This window comes from Delphinus delphis, chromosome 19, assembly GCF_949987515.2.
Source record: "Delphinus delphis chromosome 19, mDelDel1.2, whole genome shotgun sequence".
NCBI lineage: Eukaryota > Metazoa > Chordata > Mammalia > Artiodactyla > Delphinidae > Delphinus > Delphinus delphis.
Window position 1 is genome coordinate 6939032 of NC_082701.1, and position 20851 is coordinate 6959882.

At 47.9% G+C, this 20851-nt stretch overlaps 2 protein-coding genes across 4 annotated transcripts in view; one reads left to right on the forward strand and one right to left on the reverse strand.

Annotated features, from left to right (window-relative positions):
- RAB37 (RAB37, member RAS oncogene family) overlaps positions 1–20851 on the forward strand; it is a 70943-nt gene that overhangs the window by 19526 nt on the left and 30566 nt on the right. The gene's annotated exons all lie outside the window — the stretch shown is intronic.
- On the reverse strand, positions 2550–20273 carry LOC132415345 (CMRF35-like molecule 1). Of its 2 annotated transcripts, none has more exons than XM_059998676.1 (8): positions 20176–20273; positions 8392–8721; positions 6952–7015; positions 6040–6152; positions 4425–4447; positions 3951–4097; positions 3261–3460; positions 2550–2796 (listed from the first exon to the last, which is right to left on the reverse strand). In XM_059998676.1, exons 1-7 carry the CDS (start codon positions 20216–20218, stop codon positions 3305–3307), a joined length of 876 nt encoding a protein of 291 aa, XP_059854659.1. In that variant the 5' UTR covers positions 20219–20273; the 3' UTR covers positions 2550–2796; positions 3261–3304. The 2 variants fall into 2 exon arrangements, with proteins under 2 accessions (XP_059854659.1, XP_059854658.1); XM_059998675.1 differs by having other exon boundaries at positions 6952–7072.

Below are 20851 nucleotides of genomic sequence, written 5' to 3' on the forward strand. Positions count from 1 at the left end.
TATACTCCAGTAAAAATTAAAATTAAAAAAAGAGGAAGAAGAGGCCACCAGACTCCTCCAGCCAAATCAGACGGAGCTGAATACTAGTCTGTGTTCCTAGACATGACACAAGTTTCACGACAGTAAATCTTTACTAGTATCTGTGGTAGATTCCAGAGAAGATGAGTCCCCTACAATCCGACAGAAGCTTGTACTGAGCGAGTCTGTTTTGTGCGGGCTGCTTAAACACTCAGCAGTAAAGGTACGTCCCACACAACGGTTAAAATGGCGCAGTGACGCCTTTCAGAACGTGGCTGTCTGTTGTGACTTATTCATGGAGCTCAATTCACTGTTTCATTTAAAGGTCTCCCTACAGGCACTTTGTGCTCTGTAAGTCCTAAAACCACCTGGGTCAGAAATACTCTTACTCTGACCCACTCAGCTCAGGTGACCAGCCCAAGAATATTTAAGCTTGCTTGGGTTCTGTAAGCTCTCCCAGGATGATAAAGCCCTTGAGATTCTAGGGAATCATCTTTCAGGGAGTGGGGGGCAAGAAGAAAGAGCAGCCCATGCTGAGATGAGATGGCCATCCACTAAGGCCACCTCCGCCAGACTACTTGGGATGTCCAGAGCTGTGAGAAGTTGGGGAAACCCCAGGACACACTGATAATGGCCCAACTAAACATCCCTACGGTCCCAATACCTGCTGGGGCACTTGTCTGTGACCCCCAGGCAGAGCTGGTCCTTTCTTCCCAAGTCATGACTCTCTTCCCTGACACTTCCCTCCAGCCCCAAACAAAAGAAACCCAAGCAAAGGAAGAGACCTTTGTCCTCCAGTCAAGGGGAATCATGGTGCCTCACCGCTCTCATTTCGGGAGGCGGAAAAAAAGTCTCTCCACTGCATGCTGCTGGGAAGGGGATCCTGAAATCCCTCTGGTTGCCCAGGTGACCCAGGGGTCCCTTCCTCACGTGATGGACACGGGTGTCCCTGCTCCTGAAAGCTCACCCTGAGTTCCCAAGTCTGAACCATCAAGTTACTTATTCATTCGGTCAACACATAAATATTCAAGAACGCACCCTGTACCTGACATTAAACTAGGCACGGGGGATACAGCAGTGAGGAAGACAAATTCCCCACGTCTGGGCAGCCTACAGCCAGGTGGAGAGGGGGCAATCAGTAAACCCATGTGCCAATCAACAAGTTAGCTCATAAAGTAGTAAGTACTACTTTTTTTTTTTGCGGTACGTGGGCCTCTCACTGTTGTGGCCTCTCCCGTTGCGGAGCACAGGCTCCGGGCGCACAGGCTCAGCGGCCATGGCTCACGGGCCCAGCCGCTCCGCGGCATGTGGGATCTTCCCGGACCGGGGCACGAACCCGTGTCCCCTGCATCGGCAGGCGGACTCTCAACCACTGCGCCACCAGGGAAGCCCAAGTACTACTTTTACTTAGGGCAATGTGACAGAGAGGAATCAGAGGTGTAGCAGGGGCCACTGCTGTTAGGGGGGTCTGGGAAGGCCACCCTGGGAGGGAACATTTGAGCTGAGTTGTGATAATAAAAATAAGCTTTTTTTTTTTTGCCACACCACATGGCCTGTGGGATCTTAGCTCCCCGACCAGGGATTGAACACAGGTCCCTGCAGTGAAAGCACAGAGTCCTAAGCACTGGACCACCAGGGAATTCCCTTTTCTCCTTTTCTCCCTCTCTCCCTCCCTCCCTCTCTCCCTGCCTTTCTCTCTCTTTGGCAAACCTAACTATTCACATATCCGCTGGAAGAGCATTCCAGAAAGAAGGAATAGTAAGTGTCAACGCCCTGAGAAGGAACCACGTATTATCTTGTTAGAAGGATGGAAGAAAGTCCAGTGTGGGCAGAGCAGGGCAAGTGAGAGGCAGAGTAGCCAGAGAGAGGGTCTTAGGGGCAGGCAGGGACCCATGGACCCCGGGGGCCTCCTGGGCTGTGGAAGAAGCCACTGGAAGGTTACAAGCAGGGAGTGATCAAGTCTGTGCTTTAAAAAGATCCCTCTGGCTGCTGGGAGGAGACTGGACTCAGGAGCAGAGAACAAGAGGGACTCCAGGCCGGGGACTGGACTGGTTTGGTAACCATGGAGATGGCAAGCTGGGATGAGATTCAGGATTCCAGAGGGAGAGCTGCCAGGACCCTAGAATAAAGACAGCAAGTCCAGCGTCTGTATATGCTCGATGACTGTCCCTGTGTGAGTAGCTGTGTATAGACACACACGCTCACACACACACACACACACACACACACAACACACATTATCCTCCTTATACACACAGTCCAGGGTGGTGGCCCAGACTCCAGATTCTGGAGCCAAGATGCCCAAGTTCAAATTCTAACTGATCCACTTGCTAGCAGTAAAATTTGGTAAGTCACTGAACCTCTCTGTACCCAGATTCCTCCTCTGTAAAATGGGGACAATAATAAAGGCGTCCTCTTAGGGTTGTGGTGAGGATTAAATTAGTTACTATAGGTAAAGCATTTAGGGAAGAGTACCTGTTACACAGTATATTTTTTCCTATTTCTGCTGTAACAAATTACCACAGATGTAATGGCTTCACTAACACAATACAAATTTATTCTCTTACAATTCTGGAGACCAGAAGTATGAAATCAGTTTCACTGGGCTAAAGTCAAGACGTCAGCCGGGCTGGCTCCTTCCGGGGGCTCTGGGGAGGATCCGTTCCTGCCTCTTCAGCTCCTGGAGGCTGCGGCGTTCTGCGGGCCCTGGCTGCATCACTCCGACCTTTGCTCCCACCATCACACTGTCTTCTCCTCTGTGACCTTCTTGCCTCCCTCCTATAAGAAACCTTGAGCTTATATTCAGGGCCCAGTTGGATAATCCAGAATCATCTCCCCATTCACAATCCTCAACTCTGTTACATCTGCACAGTCCCTTATGCCACAGAAGGTAACATTCACAGGTTCCGAGGGTCCAGGTACCGCTAAGTCTTAGGACCATTGTTCAGTCCAGCACTCGTGATAAGCAATAAATAAAAGTGAATTACTATTATTATCGTTACCATTGTGACTGCTCCCTCAGCAGCTCTGGAGTGTATCCCCAGCCCCCTCCCAAGCTGTGTGGGAGAGAAAGGGATGTGGAAAGACCCCTGTCTAACTCCCAGAAGCTCCCTGAGACTAGGCCCCGAGCCCAAACCATAGCTGGCCACGATGCTGACTGTATCAGACAGAGGCCTCAGGACCTGGCTGGTCCCATGAGGGGACTGGGGGGCAGGCAGAGAGCAGATGAAGCAGGAACATACTCAGAGGCCTCGAGTGGGTCTGAGAGGGGCCCCTGGAGCGCAGGCTAAGGCTTCCTGATGGCGCTGTATTCCGTGGGTTCCTCATGGCTCCTGCTGGGAATGCGGGTGATGAAGCACTCCATGTTGCTATAGGTTGGCTCTTGATCTGAAGTTTCCAAAGACAGAGCTGCACAGGCAATGCCCTCCCTGAGAAAGGGAGTCTGCAATGAAGACGTCCTCGGGGTTAGAGAGGCTGGCAGGAGGCTGTGCCCACAGATGGAGGAGACCTTGGAGGAGCCTGGGGAGACAGACCCTCCAGGGCTTCTGGAGTCTTCTCCCAGGCCCCCCAGCTGCTCCCCCCTCCACTCTGCCAGGCACCTTTAGCTCCGGCCACGGCAGAAGATGCTCTCCCTCAATTCCATGCCAGGGCGGCACATTTGGCATGGAATCCAGGTCCCTCAGCCTGTCTGGGTCTCCCCTGCCCAGCATGAGGACCGTGTCTGACCGGGCTCTGAGTCTCCCAATGCTAAGACCTGGTGTGGAGGTACTTCAAATGCCAAAAGCATGCAGGAGCTCTGCCAGCAAGGCTTTCAATGACTGCATCTTGTCCCAGCACCCACCCTCCCACGTGGGCGGGAGAAAGCCGGTCCTCAAAGGAAGGGCAACAGCGGGTCCGGTCTGAGCCCCGTAGCAGCCCCACCAAGTGCATACCATGGTGACATACTCCACTTCCTCCGCGTTGGCCTGGGCGGGGGAAGAGGACCTCGTGGAAGCCTTCTTCTGGGACGACCCAGAGTTTTCAGTCTGCTGCAGGCTCAGGTTTGCGTAGCACATGTCGCCCTCCTTGGGCTGAAGCACCTAGGAGAGGAAACACAGGTTTCTCTTCCACAGAAGGACACGTGGCTCTCTGCTCCCCTGGGACCCCCCTCTCCCAGCTCCCTCTGCAACCCCCATCTCCTCTTAGCCTCCCACACCTCCCCCTCCCAAGCCCTCCTCCCTTCTGGCTGATGCCAGCATACGACTGGGCCCCTTCCCCGGCCCTTGCAGCTGGGCCATGAGTATATGGACATTTGGGCACAGAGTTTGTCTGATACATTTGGACCTTGGTGCTCCTGGGAGATGGAAAATAAGGAAGTGAGGGAAACGTGTCTGGTGTCTCTGCTCTGACCTCGGGGACTCTCTTACCTGCTCTGGGGATATCTCAGCAGCTAAAAGACAAAAACAATCAGAGTTAGAAAGCCCATCCCCTCAGGTCTGGGAGAGAAAAGAGGAATTAGGTTTCGGACTCAGAGAGAAGAGACCCGCTTCTAATTCTGATCCCTCAGATGAGAACTAAGGAGACCTCAGCCCATCCATTCCCCACATCACAGAACTGTGCGATCAGCTGCTCAGGTGGCCCTGCCAGTTATCAACTCCCCCGGGATTAGGCTCGACCTAAAACTTCTGCTGGGATTCTGCCTGTGACGCCACCATTTCTCCACCTGCAGGGCTCAACTCAAAGTCACACCTACTTTCTCCAGCTATCCAGGCTGTCGGATCCCTCCCTCCCTGGCTCCCAGGGCATTTGATTTATGTCTGTCTCATCACCCTTGTCCCACTGAATTCTGGTTGGTCTTCAGGTGGGATGCGGGCTGCTGGATGGCCAAGATTGTCCCTCCCATGCCTTCCGGGTGCGGACTGTACCAGGCACAAGAGGGGCTCCATCAGTACAAGCTGTCCTCGCGACGGGATGGCTCTAAGCTGCCTCTGAGTGGCGTACCCGAGCTGGGTCATCACTGTCCGGACCAGCTCTCAGGTGCCCTCTGGTTCCTGTTTCTTTCTCTCCCTGCCCTCCCCCTGCCACCGTCACGCCCCCAGCTTCGGAGACAACAAAGAAACAAGAAAGATTTTCCCTATGATTTTTAGATACTGAGGGGGACAGAAAGTATTTTTAACTTAGGTCACGGACAATACATTGGGGGGAAAGTATGATGAACAGGAGTCAGGCTCCCGTGTCTCCAAACTACAAGATTCCCCAGGCTGTGGGGACAGAGCAGTGTTAAAGAGGGTCCCGTGAGTTCCCAGATCCCAGTGGGTTCTGAGAAAGGGAGGAGGCGCAGTTAATGTGAGAACGTGGAAGTGGAGCCAGACAGGAAAAGTGTTTGGCCGAGGCCAGACCTCGTGATAGACAAGTGCAGACTCGTGAGCAGAGGCCCTTCCCTAAAGGGCAAATATACACAGAACAAGTAGGGTAGCCTGAGAAAGGGCTGAAGGGAGGAAGGGCAAACACAGGAGTGGCCACCAGCATTCCTGAGAAAACACAGAGAACCGTGTATGCGTGTGCACACGCACATGTGCACATGCGTGTGCAGGCTATGTTGTGTGTGCGTGCGTGAACATGTGCTCGTGCATGTGTGTATACATGCGTGTGTGTGTGTTTCTCCATGCCCCCATGTCTATTCAGTACCCCCTTGACCACCACAGGAATTCTACTAAAGTGTCTGGGGACCCTAGGAAGGCTGCCTGCCTAAGGCCATTGCCATCTCTGCCACCAGGAACCAAACCAAGAAACAGACAGGGAGGTGGAGCAGAGAGGCAAGAGGAGCAAAGAGGGATGAGCAAGGTAGAATTGAGTCCAAAACCTCCTGGGTTCACCTCCAAGCTCCAGCCCCTCAAACTGCCAGTTGCCGTGGCCTTTGGGACGGCACCCCTTCCAGACTGTGCAGGTATTCCCTTGGGCTGATGGTTCCCGGATGACCATGCTGGCCCACACACTTCCACCCAGCCCAGCCCCAGCCCGGTGTCAGCCAGGTCCCCTCACCTTTCTTCTGTTGTTTCATCATTCTCCAAACCACAAGTGAGGTCACCATCAAGAGAAGAAGCAGCACAGCAAAGATGAAGGGAAGGAGGGTGTTGGCCTTCAGGAACACACTGCTGGGAACGACAGAGGATGCCCCAGGCACCCAGGCTCACCTCCTGTCTTTGGTCTTATCCCACCCACCTGGGAGCAGGGACAGCCACAGGCCTTGAAACCTTTCAACCTACAGGCCTGAGGTTTCCAGTCGGGGAACCCCTACTCCCAGATGCCCTCAAAGATGGTGTTTTAAAAAAAGAGAGAGGGGGGTTCCACAAGGGGTCTCAGTGAGCCTAGAAGCCAAACAGAAATTGTATGGCAAAGGCTCTGAAAAGGCCTCCCTGCTTCTAAGCTTGCCCCCTGTACAGGCTGAACAGTGTCCCTCACCCAGGAATTCATGTTCATTAGGAACTGGAGAAGGTGACCCCTTGGGAAATAAGATCTTTGCAGAGGTCGCCGAGTTAAGATGAGGTCATACTGGATTAGGATGGGCCTGAATCCAATGACTGGTGTCCTTATAAAAGGGAAATGGGGGCACACAGACACAGAGGGAAAAGGCCATGGGATGACAGAGGCTGAGATTGGAGTGATTGCCATAAGCCAAGGAGTGCTTGGCTCACTGGCGACCACCAGAAGCTAGGAGAGAGGCCTGGGACAGAGTCTACTTTTGAGCCCAAAGAAGGAGCCAACCCTGCCGACACCTTGATTTCATTTCTGGCCTCCTGAGCTGTGAGAGTAAGTGAGAGGAGGCCCCAGCATCCTTGAGCTTGAGGGTCCGGAGACAAGCTCTGGCTGGGACCTGGGACTACAAAAGTCTCCCCTTTGGAAGAGTTTGGGCCAAGTGGGCCACATGTAACAGCAGCATCAGAGCTGGCTTACCCGCTGTTGGAGCCGGGGCTGGTTACAGCCAGGGAGTCACTGGTCTCTTCCAGGTTGACCGACACTGTGGACACGTTGATAGCAGAGGTGGCAGGAGTGGTGGCCGGCACTGTGCTGGGTGCTTGGCGTACAGACCAGGTTACACATGGCTCTGCCTGTTCACCCACCCGCAGCCTTACACATGGCTCTGAGCCGGGGGTGGGGATCATGGGCTACCTGAGGAGTCTGGAGCAGGGCCAAGGGAGAGAGCCTATAGCCTGGACCACTCATATCTCCCTGGCCGCTAGGAGACTCAGAACCTCAGAGGCAGGTGGAGCTGGCACAGGTCCGGGGAGGACATCAAGCAGAACTTGGAAGGTTAGGGGGGGCCAGGCTTGCCTCAGGACAAGGGCAGCTGGAGTTCAGCTGGAATTCAAACACTCCGGCTGCTTATGACAGGGCCTCGGCCAGAGGCCAGTGCCTCTCACCTTATTTATCCACAAGGACATGAACAGAATGGGGGCTCTCAGGTGGCTGACACGCCCCAAATCTGTGACTTCGAACATGAGGACCAGCCCTGAGCAAAACCCTGAGGTTCAGGAAGAGCCTTTACTTGGGGCAAGTTCTAAAGCTTTCGCAGTGGGGATGGTTACATCTCAGGAGCGCTGTCGGGACTGAACGAAATGAGGCTGTGCTCTGCAAGTATAACGGGCCTCACACGTTCCTGGTGTGGTGGAGGCTCCGTTGACTGTGCGCCCACCCCCGTTGCCACAGGTGCCCAATGAGCTGGTGTCACCAGCTCTCTGCAGAAGCAGAGCCCAACAGATAAACTCGATCAGACCAAGGCACTGAGACCACTGAGCCGACACGCTCAGCGTGTTTGCATTCTGAAAGGATTTAGGAAGAGAACATCCTTCATCCCAAATGTGTAAATGGCAAATGACGGGATTTCAGGCACCTGGGAATGCGGTCCTTGGATTGTGGAGGCCTTTCCAGACCCCAGGAATTAATGGCAGCAGTCCAACTGTGCTGGGTCTTTCCCCCTGAGATGGGACATGGACCAGGGGGTGGGAGCTGCAGCTCTGAAGACCCAGCCCCAAATTCCAGAAAGAATAGGAACACCTGGGCAACGGGAGTCCCAGGAAAACATTAGCAGAAATTAGGGTCTCCGGGTGAGCCCATCACCTTGATCTCCATGGGCAATAGACTCGGGCACCGGGAAAAATAATGTGTCGAGAAAGGCTTGTCCCATCCTGGAGGAGGCCCTGGGGGCCATGAGAGCCTCTAAGGGAAGCCTTGCCCCTCCCAATCCCAGGTGGTCAGTGTGGGTTCCATGAGACCTCAGGACTCCCCCACCCCTGTGACGGTTCACTCTGAGTGACAAGTCACTAAAGAGGGACCCCAGGGACCAGGACAGAGCAGGCCCTGAAGAGACACATCTACACATACACATACGCTTACCTGGGTTAATGGTCACTTTAACTGGGACCCCAAGGTCAGTTCCAAATCTCTCAATCCCACACCAGTAAGAGTCTGCATCGTTTAGCCTGAGCTTCTCCATGGTCACGGCGATGGTGCGGCTTTTCCTATTGTCCCTGATGGACACGCGGCCCTCCTTCACCTCCTTCTCTGGTTCAGTGGTTTTAACGACTAACTTGCAGCTGCTCCAAGCAGCTCCTCGGCACCACCACTTCGCATACGTCTCCCACCCAGGGCTGTATTGACACTTCACAGTCAACGAGTCTCCCTCTGGGCCGCTCACTGCTTCTGGGCCAGTGATGGCAGATGAGCCTGGAAAACACGAATCCATGTACCTGTCACCTCCCATCCTGAGGGCAGGGCCACAGCCTCCTGCATTGTGAATAGTTCCAATAAACCCAAGGTCCTCATGAGTTAAGTAGCAGTCAAGAAAGGAATACACCTTACACGTAAAGACCTTTTGTTCTTCAAAATCCTACCAGATCAAAGCCACCAGGAAAATCCCATAAAAGCACAACTACAGACCTTAAAGAAACAAAAACGTTGACACAGAGCAATAATAACTTCCTGTAGTTCACCCCCTCTCCCCTTCTCTGAGGCCAGAAAGTCTTTCTATTTCCAGCAATGTCCTTTTGCAACCATCTCTGTGTTATGCTGGTCTGATGGGGAAGAAAGACCAGAGGACCCATTTCCACAGAAGATGACTTTGTACTGAGGACCTCAGGAGGTTCAGCTGAAACACCCCCATCACCTAGCCCTGGAGAAACTTCCTAACGGTTCTAATTGTTTCGAGCGGTTCTACTGTAAACCACCCTGGAAGGAACGCCTTTGAAATCGACCAAAACAGTGATGCTAATCAGTCTCCCCATGCTGTGGAATCTGTAACACCCGGATCCCATTTCTCCCCATTGAATTGCTTTGGTTCCTTTGTCAAAAAGCGAATCTGTGGGCTTCCCGGGTGGTGCAGTGGTTGAGAGTCCACCTGCCCATGCAGGGGACAAGGGTTCACGCCCCAGTCCGGGAAGATCCCACATGCTGCGGAGTGGCTGGGCCCGTGAGCCATGGCCGCTGAGCCTGTGTGTCCGGAGCCTGTGCTCCGCAACAGGAGAGGCCACAACAGTGAGAGGCCTGTGTACTGCAAAATAAAAAAAAGCAAATATGTGAGTTCTTTATGGATTTTCCATTCTGTTCCGTTGATCCATTTGTCTGTCCTTTTGCCAATCCACACTGTCTTGAATACTATAGCTTTGCAGTAAGGCAGGTATCACAGAGTAAAGCAGCATTTCCCGATATATATGTTCTTACTCTTTCTTTCATTTTCTCGCCTTTGAAAGATTCAAGATACAGAGAAATGTATCTTTATTATAAGAAAAACAACACTTCAAGCATGATGAAGAATGGCATCAGTGTCAGACCCCGGGAGGTAGTGAGGACCAGGGCAATCTGGAGAGCAAACGCCCCCCGCAGAGGCATGGCCCCTCCCACTCAGCCCACTGTCCTCTTGCAAGAAGCAAGCAGTGTAATTTAAGACCTTCTCATTTTTCTGGAGGAGTCCAAATTCTGGGTTTGGGGTGGAACCTCTCAATTTTAAAACTCTGGCTTATTTAGAAACAACAGCCATCCAGCCCGGGCCGCCCAAACCCGTCTGCCGGCAGAGCCTGCTGTCCGGGCTCAACTCAGATCCACACGCGTAAGGGAGGTTCTTTCTGTCATTTTCCTTGTGTGTCTTTGTCAGCGTTGGTAGTAGAGATATGCTACTTTCACACAATTGATCTGGCAGATTTCCATTATTTTGCGCTCTGAGATCAGAACATAAATAGAGCAAAGGAATTTTGGTTTCTTTCGGATCTTAAAAAATTGGCTAGAAAACGATCTGGCAAATTCTTCATTGGGGCAAATTCTTTGATTACTTAAATTTTTTTCTCCATGAATATTGACCTATTTAAGCTTTTTTATTGTTCTTTAATAAATTCTGTTCTTTTGTTTTGTTTTTCCCCAAAAGATGTCTATTTTACAGTGTATTAGCATAAAGTTCTGCAAATATAAAGTATCCTTTAATAATTAAATTTTTCATACCTATTATAATGACACATTTTGATGACATGTGCTGTTTTATTTTATTGATTACATGTGTCACAAGATTTCCTCCTTCATGTTTTTCCTCCCCCTCTTCCTCTTTCTTTTTTCCTGTGCTAAACCCTTTTGAGATTTAGTTGGTAAATGTTACTGTTTTTAGTTTTAAGTTATTAATTTCTCATAGATATAATTTTATTTCCTTGAGATTACCACGTATCTTTTTCTAATTTGCTCAGTTTAAAGCTGGGATAATTTTCTTCCTTTCTAAAGTTAAATAAAGCATGTTGAAAACTAAGAATTTACTTCTGTCCACTTTTAAAGTTAAGATATAATTCGCATATCATAAATTTTACACTTTGAAAATGTATACTTCCGTGGGTTTTAGGATATTCACAAAGTTGTACAACCATGAACTCTATCCAATTCCAGAATGTTTTCATCACCCCAGAAAGAAGCCCTGTACCCATTAGCAGTGACTCCTCACCTACCCCTTCCCTGAAGCCTCTGGAGACCACGAATCTTTCTGTCTCTATGGACTTGCCTTTCTGGACATTTCATATAAATGGAAGCATACAATATATGATCTTTTTTGTCTGACTTCTTTTACTTAGCATAATGTTTTTAAGATTCATTCATGTCATAACATGTATCAATATTTCATTCCTTTTTCTGGCTGAACATTATTCCATGGTGTGGATCTGCCGCATTTTGTATATCCATTCATCACTTCATGACATTTGGGTTGTTTCCACTTGATACATAATTTTGGAACACTGTAAAAGTGCTTTTCTTATAAAACAAAGCATGAATCTATCCTCTGACCTAGCAATTTCACTTCTAGGTATTTTTCTAAGAGAAGTTAAAAACAAATGTCCACAAAAAAGAATTTTTATCACAGCTTTATTTATAATACCAACATATTAGAAGTAACTCAATGGAGTAGGAGGTTGGGGTGAGCAGATGTGAGCTTTTATATAGAGGATGGAGAGACAGCATGGTCCTACTGTGCAGCACAGGGAACTATAGTCAATATCCTGTGACAAACCCTCATGGAAAAGAAACTGCAAGGTCCTACTGTGCAGCACAGGGAACTACAGTCAATATCCCATGATAAACCCTAATGGAAAAGAATATAATTTAAAGGAACATATATATATGTATAACTGAGTCACTTTGCTGTATAGCAGTAATTAACACAACACTGTAAATCAACTATACTTGAAAGAAAGAGAGAAAGAAAGAAAGAAAGAGAGAGAGAGAGAAAGAAAGAAAGAAAGAAAGAAAGAAAGAAAGAAAGAAAGAAAGAAAGAAAGAAAGAAAGGAAGGAAGGAAGAAGGAAGAAAGAAAGAAAGAAGGAAGGAAGGAAGGAAGAAAAAGAGAGAGAGAAAGAAGGAAAGAAAGAAAGAAAGAAAGAAAGAAAGAAAGAAAGAAAGAAAGAGAAAGAAACTCAAATGTTCACCAACAGGGGAACAGGTAAACAATTAGTAGCATATTCGTAGTAACAGCATAGTACAGAATAATAAGAAGGAGTGAATTAGTGATACAAAAAACAACATGGATGAATCCCAAAAACACACTGTGTGAAAGATCAAAAGAGAATAAACTTCATGATCCCGTTTATGCAAAGTTCTACATTAAGCAAAATAACCTTCGGTGATAGAAATTACAACAGTGATTCATGGGTGGGGGAAAGATTGGGAGGGACACTAAAGAACTCCAGGTGATGGAAATGTTCTGTATCTTGATAGGTGATACAAGTTACACGAATTTGTCAAAACTCAGAATTATACACTTAAGATCTATACATTTCACTATATGTAAATTATACCTTAATTTAAAAGACTCTTATGGGATGCATCTGGAGTTATGCTTAAGGACATTTTATGACGTTAAATGCATCTATTAGAAAAGTAAAAAGGACTTAAATTTAATAAACATATATTTCAGAAGTTAACCGAAAAACAGAAGGAGGAGTAGGAGGAAAGAAGAAAGGAAATAATGAAGTTAATAAAAATTAATGAAGTGGAAAAAATCATATAATAAGGAAATCAAAAAAGCCTAGAGTTGGTTAAAAATAAATAAATAAATAACCCTAATTAGATATTCATTACAGAAAGAGAGAGGTCTAAATAATGAATATCAGGAATGAAAATGGGGACATCAGTACATATCCTGCACACATTAAAAGGATGATAAGGACTTCCCTGGTGGCACAGTGGTTAAGAATCCGCCTGCCAATGCAGGGGACACGGTATCGATCCCTGGTCCGGGAAGATCCCACGTGCCGCGGAGCGTGCGCCACAACTACTGAGCCTGCGCGCCTCGAACCCGTGCTCTGCAACAAGAGAAGCCACCGCAATGAGAAGCCCGTTCACCGCAGCGAAGAGTAGCCCCCGCTCGCCACAACTAGAGAAAACCCGCGCGCAGCAACGAAGACCCAATGCAGCCAAAAAACAAAAAAGCTAACAAGAGGATAAGGCAATAATAGGATAGGATAATAAAAGGATATCTAGATAAGATTATGGCAATAAATTTGAAATTTTTTGGAATAAACAGATGCCTAGCAAAAATAATACAATGTGCTAAAACAACACAAAAAGAAATAGAAATCTGAATAATCTTACAACTATTTAAATAAATTAAATCCATTATTAAAAACCTCTCCAAAAGAAAACTCGAGACGTCTATAGCTTCAATGGAGATATCTATTTACTAAACATTGAAGGAAGAAGTCATGTCTACCTTACACAAAAGAATTCTGAAACAAAGGAAAGGAGGATGCAATCCCAAATCCATTTAATGAGACTGGCATAATCTTGATGCCAAACACTGACAAGGGCAGTGCAAGAAAGAAATATTATAAGCAAATATCACTCATGAATATAAGTGCAAAGGTCTGAAATGAAAACTCAGCAAGCTGAATCCAGGGCATCTTTTTAAGATTCGTGCATATGTTATAACGTGTGTCAGTATTTCATTCCTTTTTATGGCTGATCACTATTCCATGGATCTGCCACATTTTGTATATCCATTCATCAGTTCACAACATTTGTTTTTCCCACTTTACACTAAGATCCCACATGCCGCGAGGTCAACACCCATTCATGATTTTCTAAACATTCTTAGCAAATGAAGCGTAGAACATGCTTTATCTGATAAAGACCATCTATTAAAAGCCTCAGGGCTTCCCTGGTGGCGCAGTGGTTGAGAGTCCACCTGCCGATGGGGGGGACGTGGGTTCATGCCCCGGTCCGGGAGGATCCCACATGCCGTGGAGTGGTTGGGCCTGTGAGCCATGGCCACTGAGCCTGCGCGTCCGGAGCCTGTGCTCCGCAATGGGAGAGGCCACAATAGTGAGAGGCCCGCGTACCGCAAAAAAATAGGAAAAAAAAAAAAAGCCTCAGCAAATACCGCAATTAATGTGAGACATTGGCATCTACTTTATAATAATGTGTTAACCTGGACATTGATTCTGTATCCACTTTTCTGTACATGTGCTGTTTTCTGAAATTCTGACCAACGTAGTAAGACATGGAAAAATATAAAATATATAATTATTGGGGGGAAATAATAACAGTTATAGAAAAGTTTTAAATCTTAAGTTTAAAAGGATTTTCATTTATAATGGAATTCAATAGAGTGGCTAAAGCCACAATAAATATATTAAAATCAATGGCTTTCCTATAAACCAGCAACAAGTAGTTGGAAAATAAAATAGAAAAGTGCTCATTTACAGTAGTAATAAAGGTGTATTAAATACCAAGAAATAACTTTAACAGAAACAATCAGGACTTATAGAAAAAAAACCATACACAAACACAATGAAGTTTTCTTGACAGACATAAGGTCTAAATATAAGAGAAGAGCTCTGTTATGATCCTGAATGAAAATGCTGTATACTGTAAAGATTTTCCTCCTTCCCAAATACATTTATAGATTTAACTCAAAACCCCCAGAACATTTTTAGAGCATGTACATTTTTTTCAGATAATCTCCATCTATACACATGTGTGTATATATATGAATATGTATGGCTATGTAATAAATATTATATTTAATATGTGCTAGAGATTATTTGAATAAATGAAGAGACAAGAATTTTTAACATATTAAAGATGAGCAGTAAGGAGGGACTTGCCTGCCAGGTATCAAAATAGTACCAGGCCAGGGGCTTCTTTGGTGGTGCAGTGGTTAAGAATCCGCCTGTCAATGCAGGGGACAAGTGTTCGATCCCTGGTCCAGGAAGATCCCACATGCCGTGGAGCAGCTAAGCCCACGTGCCACAACTACAGAGCCTGTGCTCTAGAGCCCACAACCCACAACTACTGAGCCCGCGTGCCACAACTACTGAAGCTCTCGAGCCTAGAGCCCGTGCTCCACAGCAAGAGAAGCCACCACAATAAGAAGCCTGCACGCCACAGCGAAGAGTAGCCCCTGCTCTCCACAACTAGAGAAAAGCCCATGTGCAGCAACAAAGACCCAACGCAGCCAAAAATAAATAAATATTTTTAAAATAAATTTAAAAAAATAAAATAGTACCAAGCCATAATAAAGAAACCAGTTTGTGAATATAACAAGACTGTATACACATATCAATAGGACACAGTCAATAGCCTAAAAACAGACCTAGTCTATTTAAGAATTTCACATATACCATAGAAGACTAAAACGATAAATAGAGAAGGGAAGGGTTAAGGCATATCGCTATCCTGTCACCTCTCAGTGTGCTCCATTTAGGTAAATATAGAGAGATTAAGGAGGTCAGCATAAAATAGCAAAGCATTTTTTAAACTGAAAGAAAACAGAAGTGAATCTATAAAATTCCTGGATGACAGGGAGATCTTTCGAAACTTGAAATCAATGGACGACAGGAAACTAGAAAGAGTTAGTAGTGAATTTGACTGCATGCAAATATAGCACTTGGACATACCAATAAAAAAAGACTGAAAAGGCAAAGAACAGACTGAGAGAAATATTTAGAACAAACAACATAGAAAAGGATTAATAGAGTTTCTCTCGATTAAGAGTGTATAGAAGAAAAACATTAATACCCCATTTGGAAAACTGATGAGAGGTAAGAGGCAAGTCACAAAGAGGAAATTCAGCAGCTAATAAAATTCAAATGTTTCATTTAAATAATCTCGCAAATAAGAAATGTGGAAGACAACACCTTTTTTCACATAACAAACCAATCAAGTTTTGATGACTCACTTTTTTGCTGACGGGGGCCAGGTGGTCCAGGCACTGTGAGAATATGCTGGAAGGAATGTAGCTGGTTCAGCCATACAGAAAGCCACATGGCAGTCATATGTAACAAACACAGTCATGCCCTTTGCTCCAGTAATGCTACCTCTAGGATTTGGTTCTCAGGAAATAATCAAAGAGGCTAACAAAAAGGGTATGCACAAAGATTCATCGCATAATTAGCAAAAATAAAGGAAACAAAGTTAACTTCCACCAATTAGGGAAATAAGTATATAATGAAATATAATGCAAACACTGCTGCTTATGCTTAGAAATATTTTTAATTATGTGGCAAATTCTCATATGAAGTGAAAATAAGGGTGTTAAAAAATCGTATGCAGTATAACACCGATGAACTTTTAAAATATGCATAGAAAACAAAGCTTAAACATAAGTAAACCAAAATCTTAACAACTGGTCACCTTGGGCATTAAGACAGACATAAGGGTTTTTTTTGTTTTTGTTTTTGTTTTGATTTTGATTTATTTATTTTTGGCTGTGTTGGGTCTTCGTTTCTGTGCGAGGGCTTTCTCTAGTTGCGGCGAGCGGGGGCCACTCTTCATCGCGGTGCGCGGGCCTCTCACTGTCGCGGCCTCTCTTGTTGTGGAGCACAGGCTGCAGACGCGCAGGCTCAGTAGTTGTGGCTCACGGGCCTAGCTGCTCCGTGGCATGTGGGATCTTCCCAGACCAGGGCTCGAACCCGTGTCCCCTTCGTTGGCAGGCAGATTCTCAACCACTGCGCCACCAGGGAAGCCCCAGACATAAGGTTTTTTGATTTTTCCTAATTCTTCATTTTTTTCCTGTACTTTCCCAAGTGTCAACAATGAGCATTTACTACTTTCAAAATCATAGGAAAAACAAATGCCTGGACAGGGCTGTTTAATAGTGTGGTAGGCAGAGCAATGGCCCCCAAGGATGTCTGTGTCCTAACCCCCAGAATCTGTGAATATGTTCACCCTTACATGGCAAAAAGGGACTTTGCAGATGTCATTAAATTAGGGATGTTGAGATGGACAGATTATCCTGGATTATCCCGGTGGCCCAATATAATCAGAAAGGTCCTTAACCGAGGGAGGCGGGAGGGTCTGAGTCAGGGAAGGAGTGATGACAATGGAGCGGGGGCTGAAGTGATGTGGGACCACACGCCAAGGAAAGCAGGCAGCCTCTGGACTTCCCTGGCGGTCCAGTGGTTAAGACTCCGCACTTCCACTTCAGGGGCCGCAGGTTTGACCCCTGGTGGTCGGGGAAGTTCCGCACGCCACAGGGTGTGGCAGGCAGCCTCTGGAAAGCCTCTGGAAGTCGAGGAATCAAATTTTCCTCCTAGAGCCACCAGAAGGAGCGCTGCCCTGTTGACTCATTTTAGACTTCTTATCTCTAGACTGTAACATTATAAATTTGTGCTGTTCTAAGCCACTAAGATTGTGGTCATTTGTCCCAGCAACGCTAGGATTCTAACGCGGATGGCCATTCCATCTTTAGTTGTCATTTAGTAGCGGATCTGACCCTTGAACTCGACTGAGCATTTAGTATCAGCTCTGACCCTTGGACCATCTGCTCCACTCACTTCTCAGACCCCTCTTCCAGGTCCCCACTCCCCAGCAACCTGTGCTGTGGGAACCCTCCTGGCACAGAGGCAGCCTGGAGCTCCAAGAAGCAGCATCCTCCCTGGGCATGGTTACTCGCAGCCTAGATGATCAGGAATAATCCTAGATCAGGTGGAAGCTAAGCCCCAGGGGGAGGTGAGCGGCTCACGGTCAGTGAGTGACAGTTGGGACTGGACCCCATCTCCGGCTCAGCAGGGGACATCAGCTAATTTCCACTCTGGGTCAGCACGTCTGGGGTCTTGTCCACCTCTGCCACCACTTACGGTGAGGCTTAAGTTGGACAAGACAGCTCATTTTTCTCTGAAAAAAATAGCATCATTAAGACTCTTGTCTCATAGAAAATGAATGCTATAAAGCCCGGTGGGAACTTTCTGGGGTATCTTCTCGTGTACTTTTAAAACAGTGAACCCTTGCAAAGAGGGAAGTAGTGCTGGTTAAATGTGTTACTTGCAATCGGAAGTTCTATGGGAAAGGCTGGTGACAGGTGGCACAGAGGTTCCCACTTGAGACTGGCTTCCTGTTAGTGCACAGCTGAGCCTGTCCCACTTCAGACAGATATTCCCGCTCTGCCTCAATCACTCCTAAACCATATACACACGCGTGCGCACGCGCGCGCACACACACACACACACACACACACACACTACTCTCACATCTGCTCACCGTCAAGTTCCCCTGTTCCCAGACGTCAGGGAAGAAAAGCAATCCTTTACGTGCATTCGCTGCTTTGCTTGTCAATTTGTCCCCTGACTTCTCACCCCAAATCTATCTTCTCTGTTTCTACACCGAAACTCAAGGCGGAGCACCCACAAGCCACCCGCAGCCACCGGCAGGAGGAGAGCCACACATCTCTCTCCTCCCCAGAGACCTTTTCCCCAAAGAGATAATAGTATCCTCCCAATCGGCCCCAGCAGGCTGTTGTGAAGTGTGTAAGGAAGCCACAAGGCCTTTCTGTTCCTCAAACGTACCACGGCCAAGCTCATTTCCACATCAGAGCCTTGCTGTGCCCGGTGCCTGAAAAGGCGTCCCTGATCTGAAGTGCCCGTTCCTTCTCGTCTCCCAGGTCTCAGCTCAGAAAGCGCCTCCTCAGAGGGCTCCTTCTAAGCCCACCCTATCGAAAGCACAGCCACCACCCCCTGAGTCAGGGCATCTAGCTCAGCTCTGTTCACAGCACGTGTCACTGCTTGGAAGCATCATTTTCATTTCTATGCCTGATGGAATGAACGATCCAATCAGACCACGTAAAAGAGTCATGGGTCACAAAGGGATGTCCGGTTGTCACGCCCCCTGGAGACTCAGATCCAAACGCAACCACAGAAACTTTTCTCAGGAGAACACGACGGCTCCTAACTCTTCTCTCTGCTCCGTAATTCTTTTCTTACGGAGATATAATTCACATACCATGTAATTCACCCTTTTAAAGTGGACAGCTCAGTGCTTTTGTAAGATACTCACAAAGCTGTGCAAACATCATCACTAATTCCAGAACACTGTCGTCATCTCAAAAGAGAAACCCCGTACTCATGAGGCGTCCCTTCCCCTTCCTCCCTCCCCCAGTCCCTGGCAACCACTAATCTACTTTCGGTCTCTATGAATTTACATATTCTAGACTTTTCATATGAATGGACTCATACAAAGTCCAGCCTTTTGTGTCTGGATTCTTTCACTGAGCTTAATCCAGGTTGTAGCAGGTGTCAGTACCTCATTCCTTTTCATGACGAGTAGTATGCCCTGGTGTGAGTATGCCCTGGTGTGAGTACACCACGTTTTATTTATCCATCCATCAGTTGATGTGCATGTAGATTGTTTCCAGTTTTTAGCTATTATGGACTATGTTGCCCTGAACATTTGCATACCAGGTTTTTGTGTTCTTTTTTTTTTTGCGGTACGCGGGCCTCTCACTGTTGTGGCCTCTCCCGTTGCGGAGCACAGGCTCCGGACGCGCAGGCTCAGCGGCCATGGCTCACGGGCCCAGCCGCTCCGCGGCATGTGGGATCTCCCCGGACCGGGGCACGAACCCACGTCCCCTGCATCGGCAGGCGGACTCTCAACCACTGCGCCACCAGGGAAGCCCCCCACCCTTGACTTTTAATCAAAATGGTATCCATGGGACTTCCCTGGCGGTCCAGTGGTTAAGACTCCAAGCTTCCAATGCAGGGGGTGCGGGTTCGATCCCTGGTTGGGGAACTAAGATCCCACATGCCACACGGCGTGGTCAAAAAAAAATGGTATCCATCAACCTCAAGTTGGCTTCAACCCTGTGTCTCTGCTCACGTCCCTGTCCCCTTTTCCTCTTCATTCTACAAAGCTGACCTCCTCTCGACCTTTCCATTCTACTATTTCCTTCCCCAAAAGCCTAGAACTGCCTCTCCCTCTCCATCTGGCAAACTCCCGCTTCCCTTCCTTCCAGGTCCCCTTCACCCTCACCCCTTCCCGAGAGCCCTCCCTTGCTCACAAAGCTTTCTGGAAGGTGACAGTGCAGGAGCGATTATTCGCCAGTTCTCCTGAGCAACCAGGGTGCCTCTGCTTTTCTGTGACCAGTGGGGGCCATCCGTCTGTCCATTTTGAATGACTAGCCCCTGGGTGGTCAGGAGTTATGCCTGGTTCTAGGTTCATCATGAAGACCACGTTCCATATTTCTGCATCGTCCGTTGTGGGCACCGCAACACGAGGGTGAGGGATTGAGTGGATGAAACACACAGGCTGACGACTGGGAGGAACTACTTAGAAAGGGGGTTGGTTTCTCAGCAGGACACCTTGCTGGGCTCCCCCCTCCCTCTGCCAGCCACTTCCTCCTGCCCCATAGGCTTTTCCCGAGAGAACAGACCCAGGCCCAGCTCACCTGCGAGCCGGCGGAGGAGATAGAACAGCAGCAGCAGGTGCATTTTCTCCTCACACGGGTCCTCCTTGGTGGAGCGCGTCAGCGAGAACCAACTGCAGTCTGCTTCATCTTCCAGCCCTTCTGCGTTCACTTATTCTCTTGTACTTCCTCCTTCAGGCCCTTCCCACTGACGAATGAGACTCAAAGAGGAAGGAGGTGGAATGGGTGAAATTTCAAGGCAGTTGGCAATTCAAGAAGTGATCATAAATAAGCTTTTGAGAAGTACCTCCCTGTCCGGAGCCATGATGGGTTCTCTAAAAGGAGAACTTTGCTCCTTCTTGGCCTTGAAGTTTGCAGACCCACCAGTTCTGAGCAGCTCTTACTCAGTCCTTCTCTGTTGGTAGGAAGACTGGGATGGGGGAAAACCAGCCCCACTGGAGAAGTCGTGGGGAGCACACAATGTCCTAAATGTGGAATTTCAAGCGTAGCCAAATTCTCGGGAGCCTGGAAGGTCAGGAGTTCCACTGTATCACGGGGGGTTGAGCCAAAGTCAGAGAAGAGATTGTAGATTCCAATCTAGACCAGAGATTGGAATGAGGGGGTGAGGGGGTAACAAAACCCAGACTACCTACTAAAAGAAAGGGGCTCAAAGAGTAGGGACACGGGTATTCCCTGGGGGTCCAGTGGTTACGGCTCC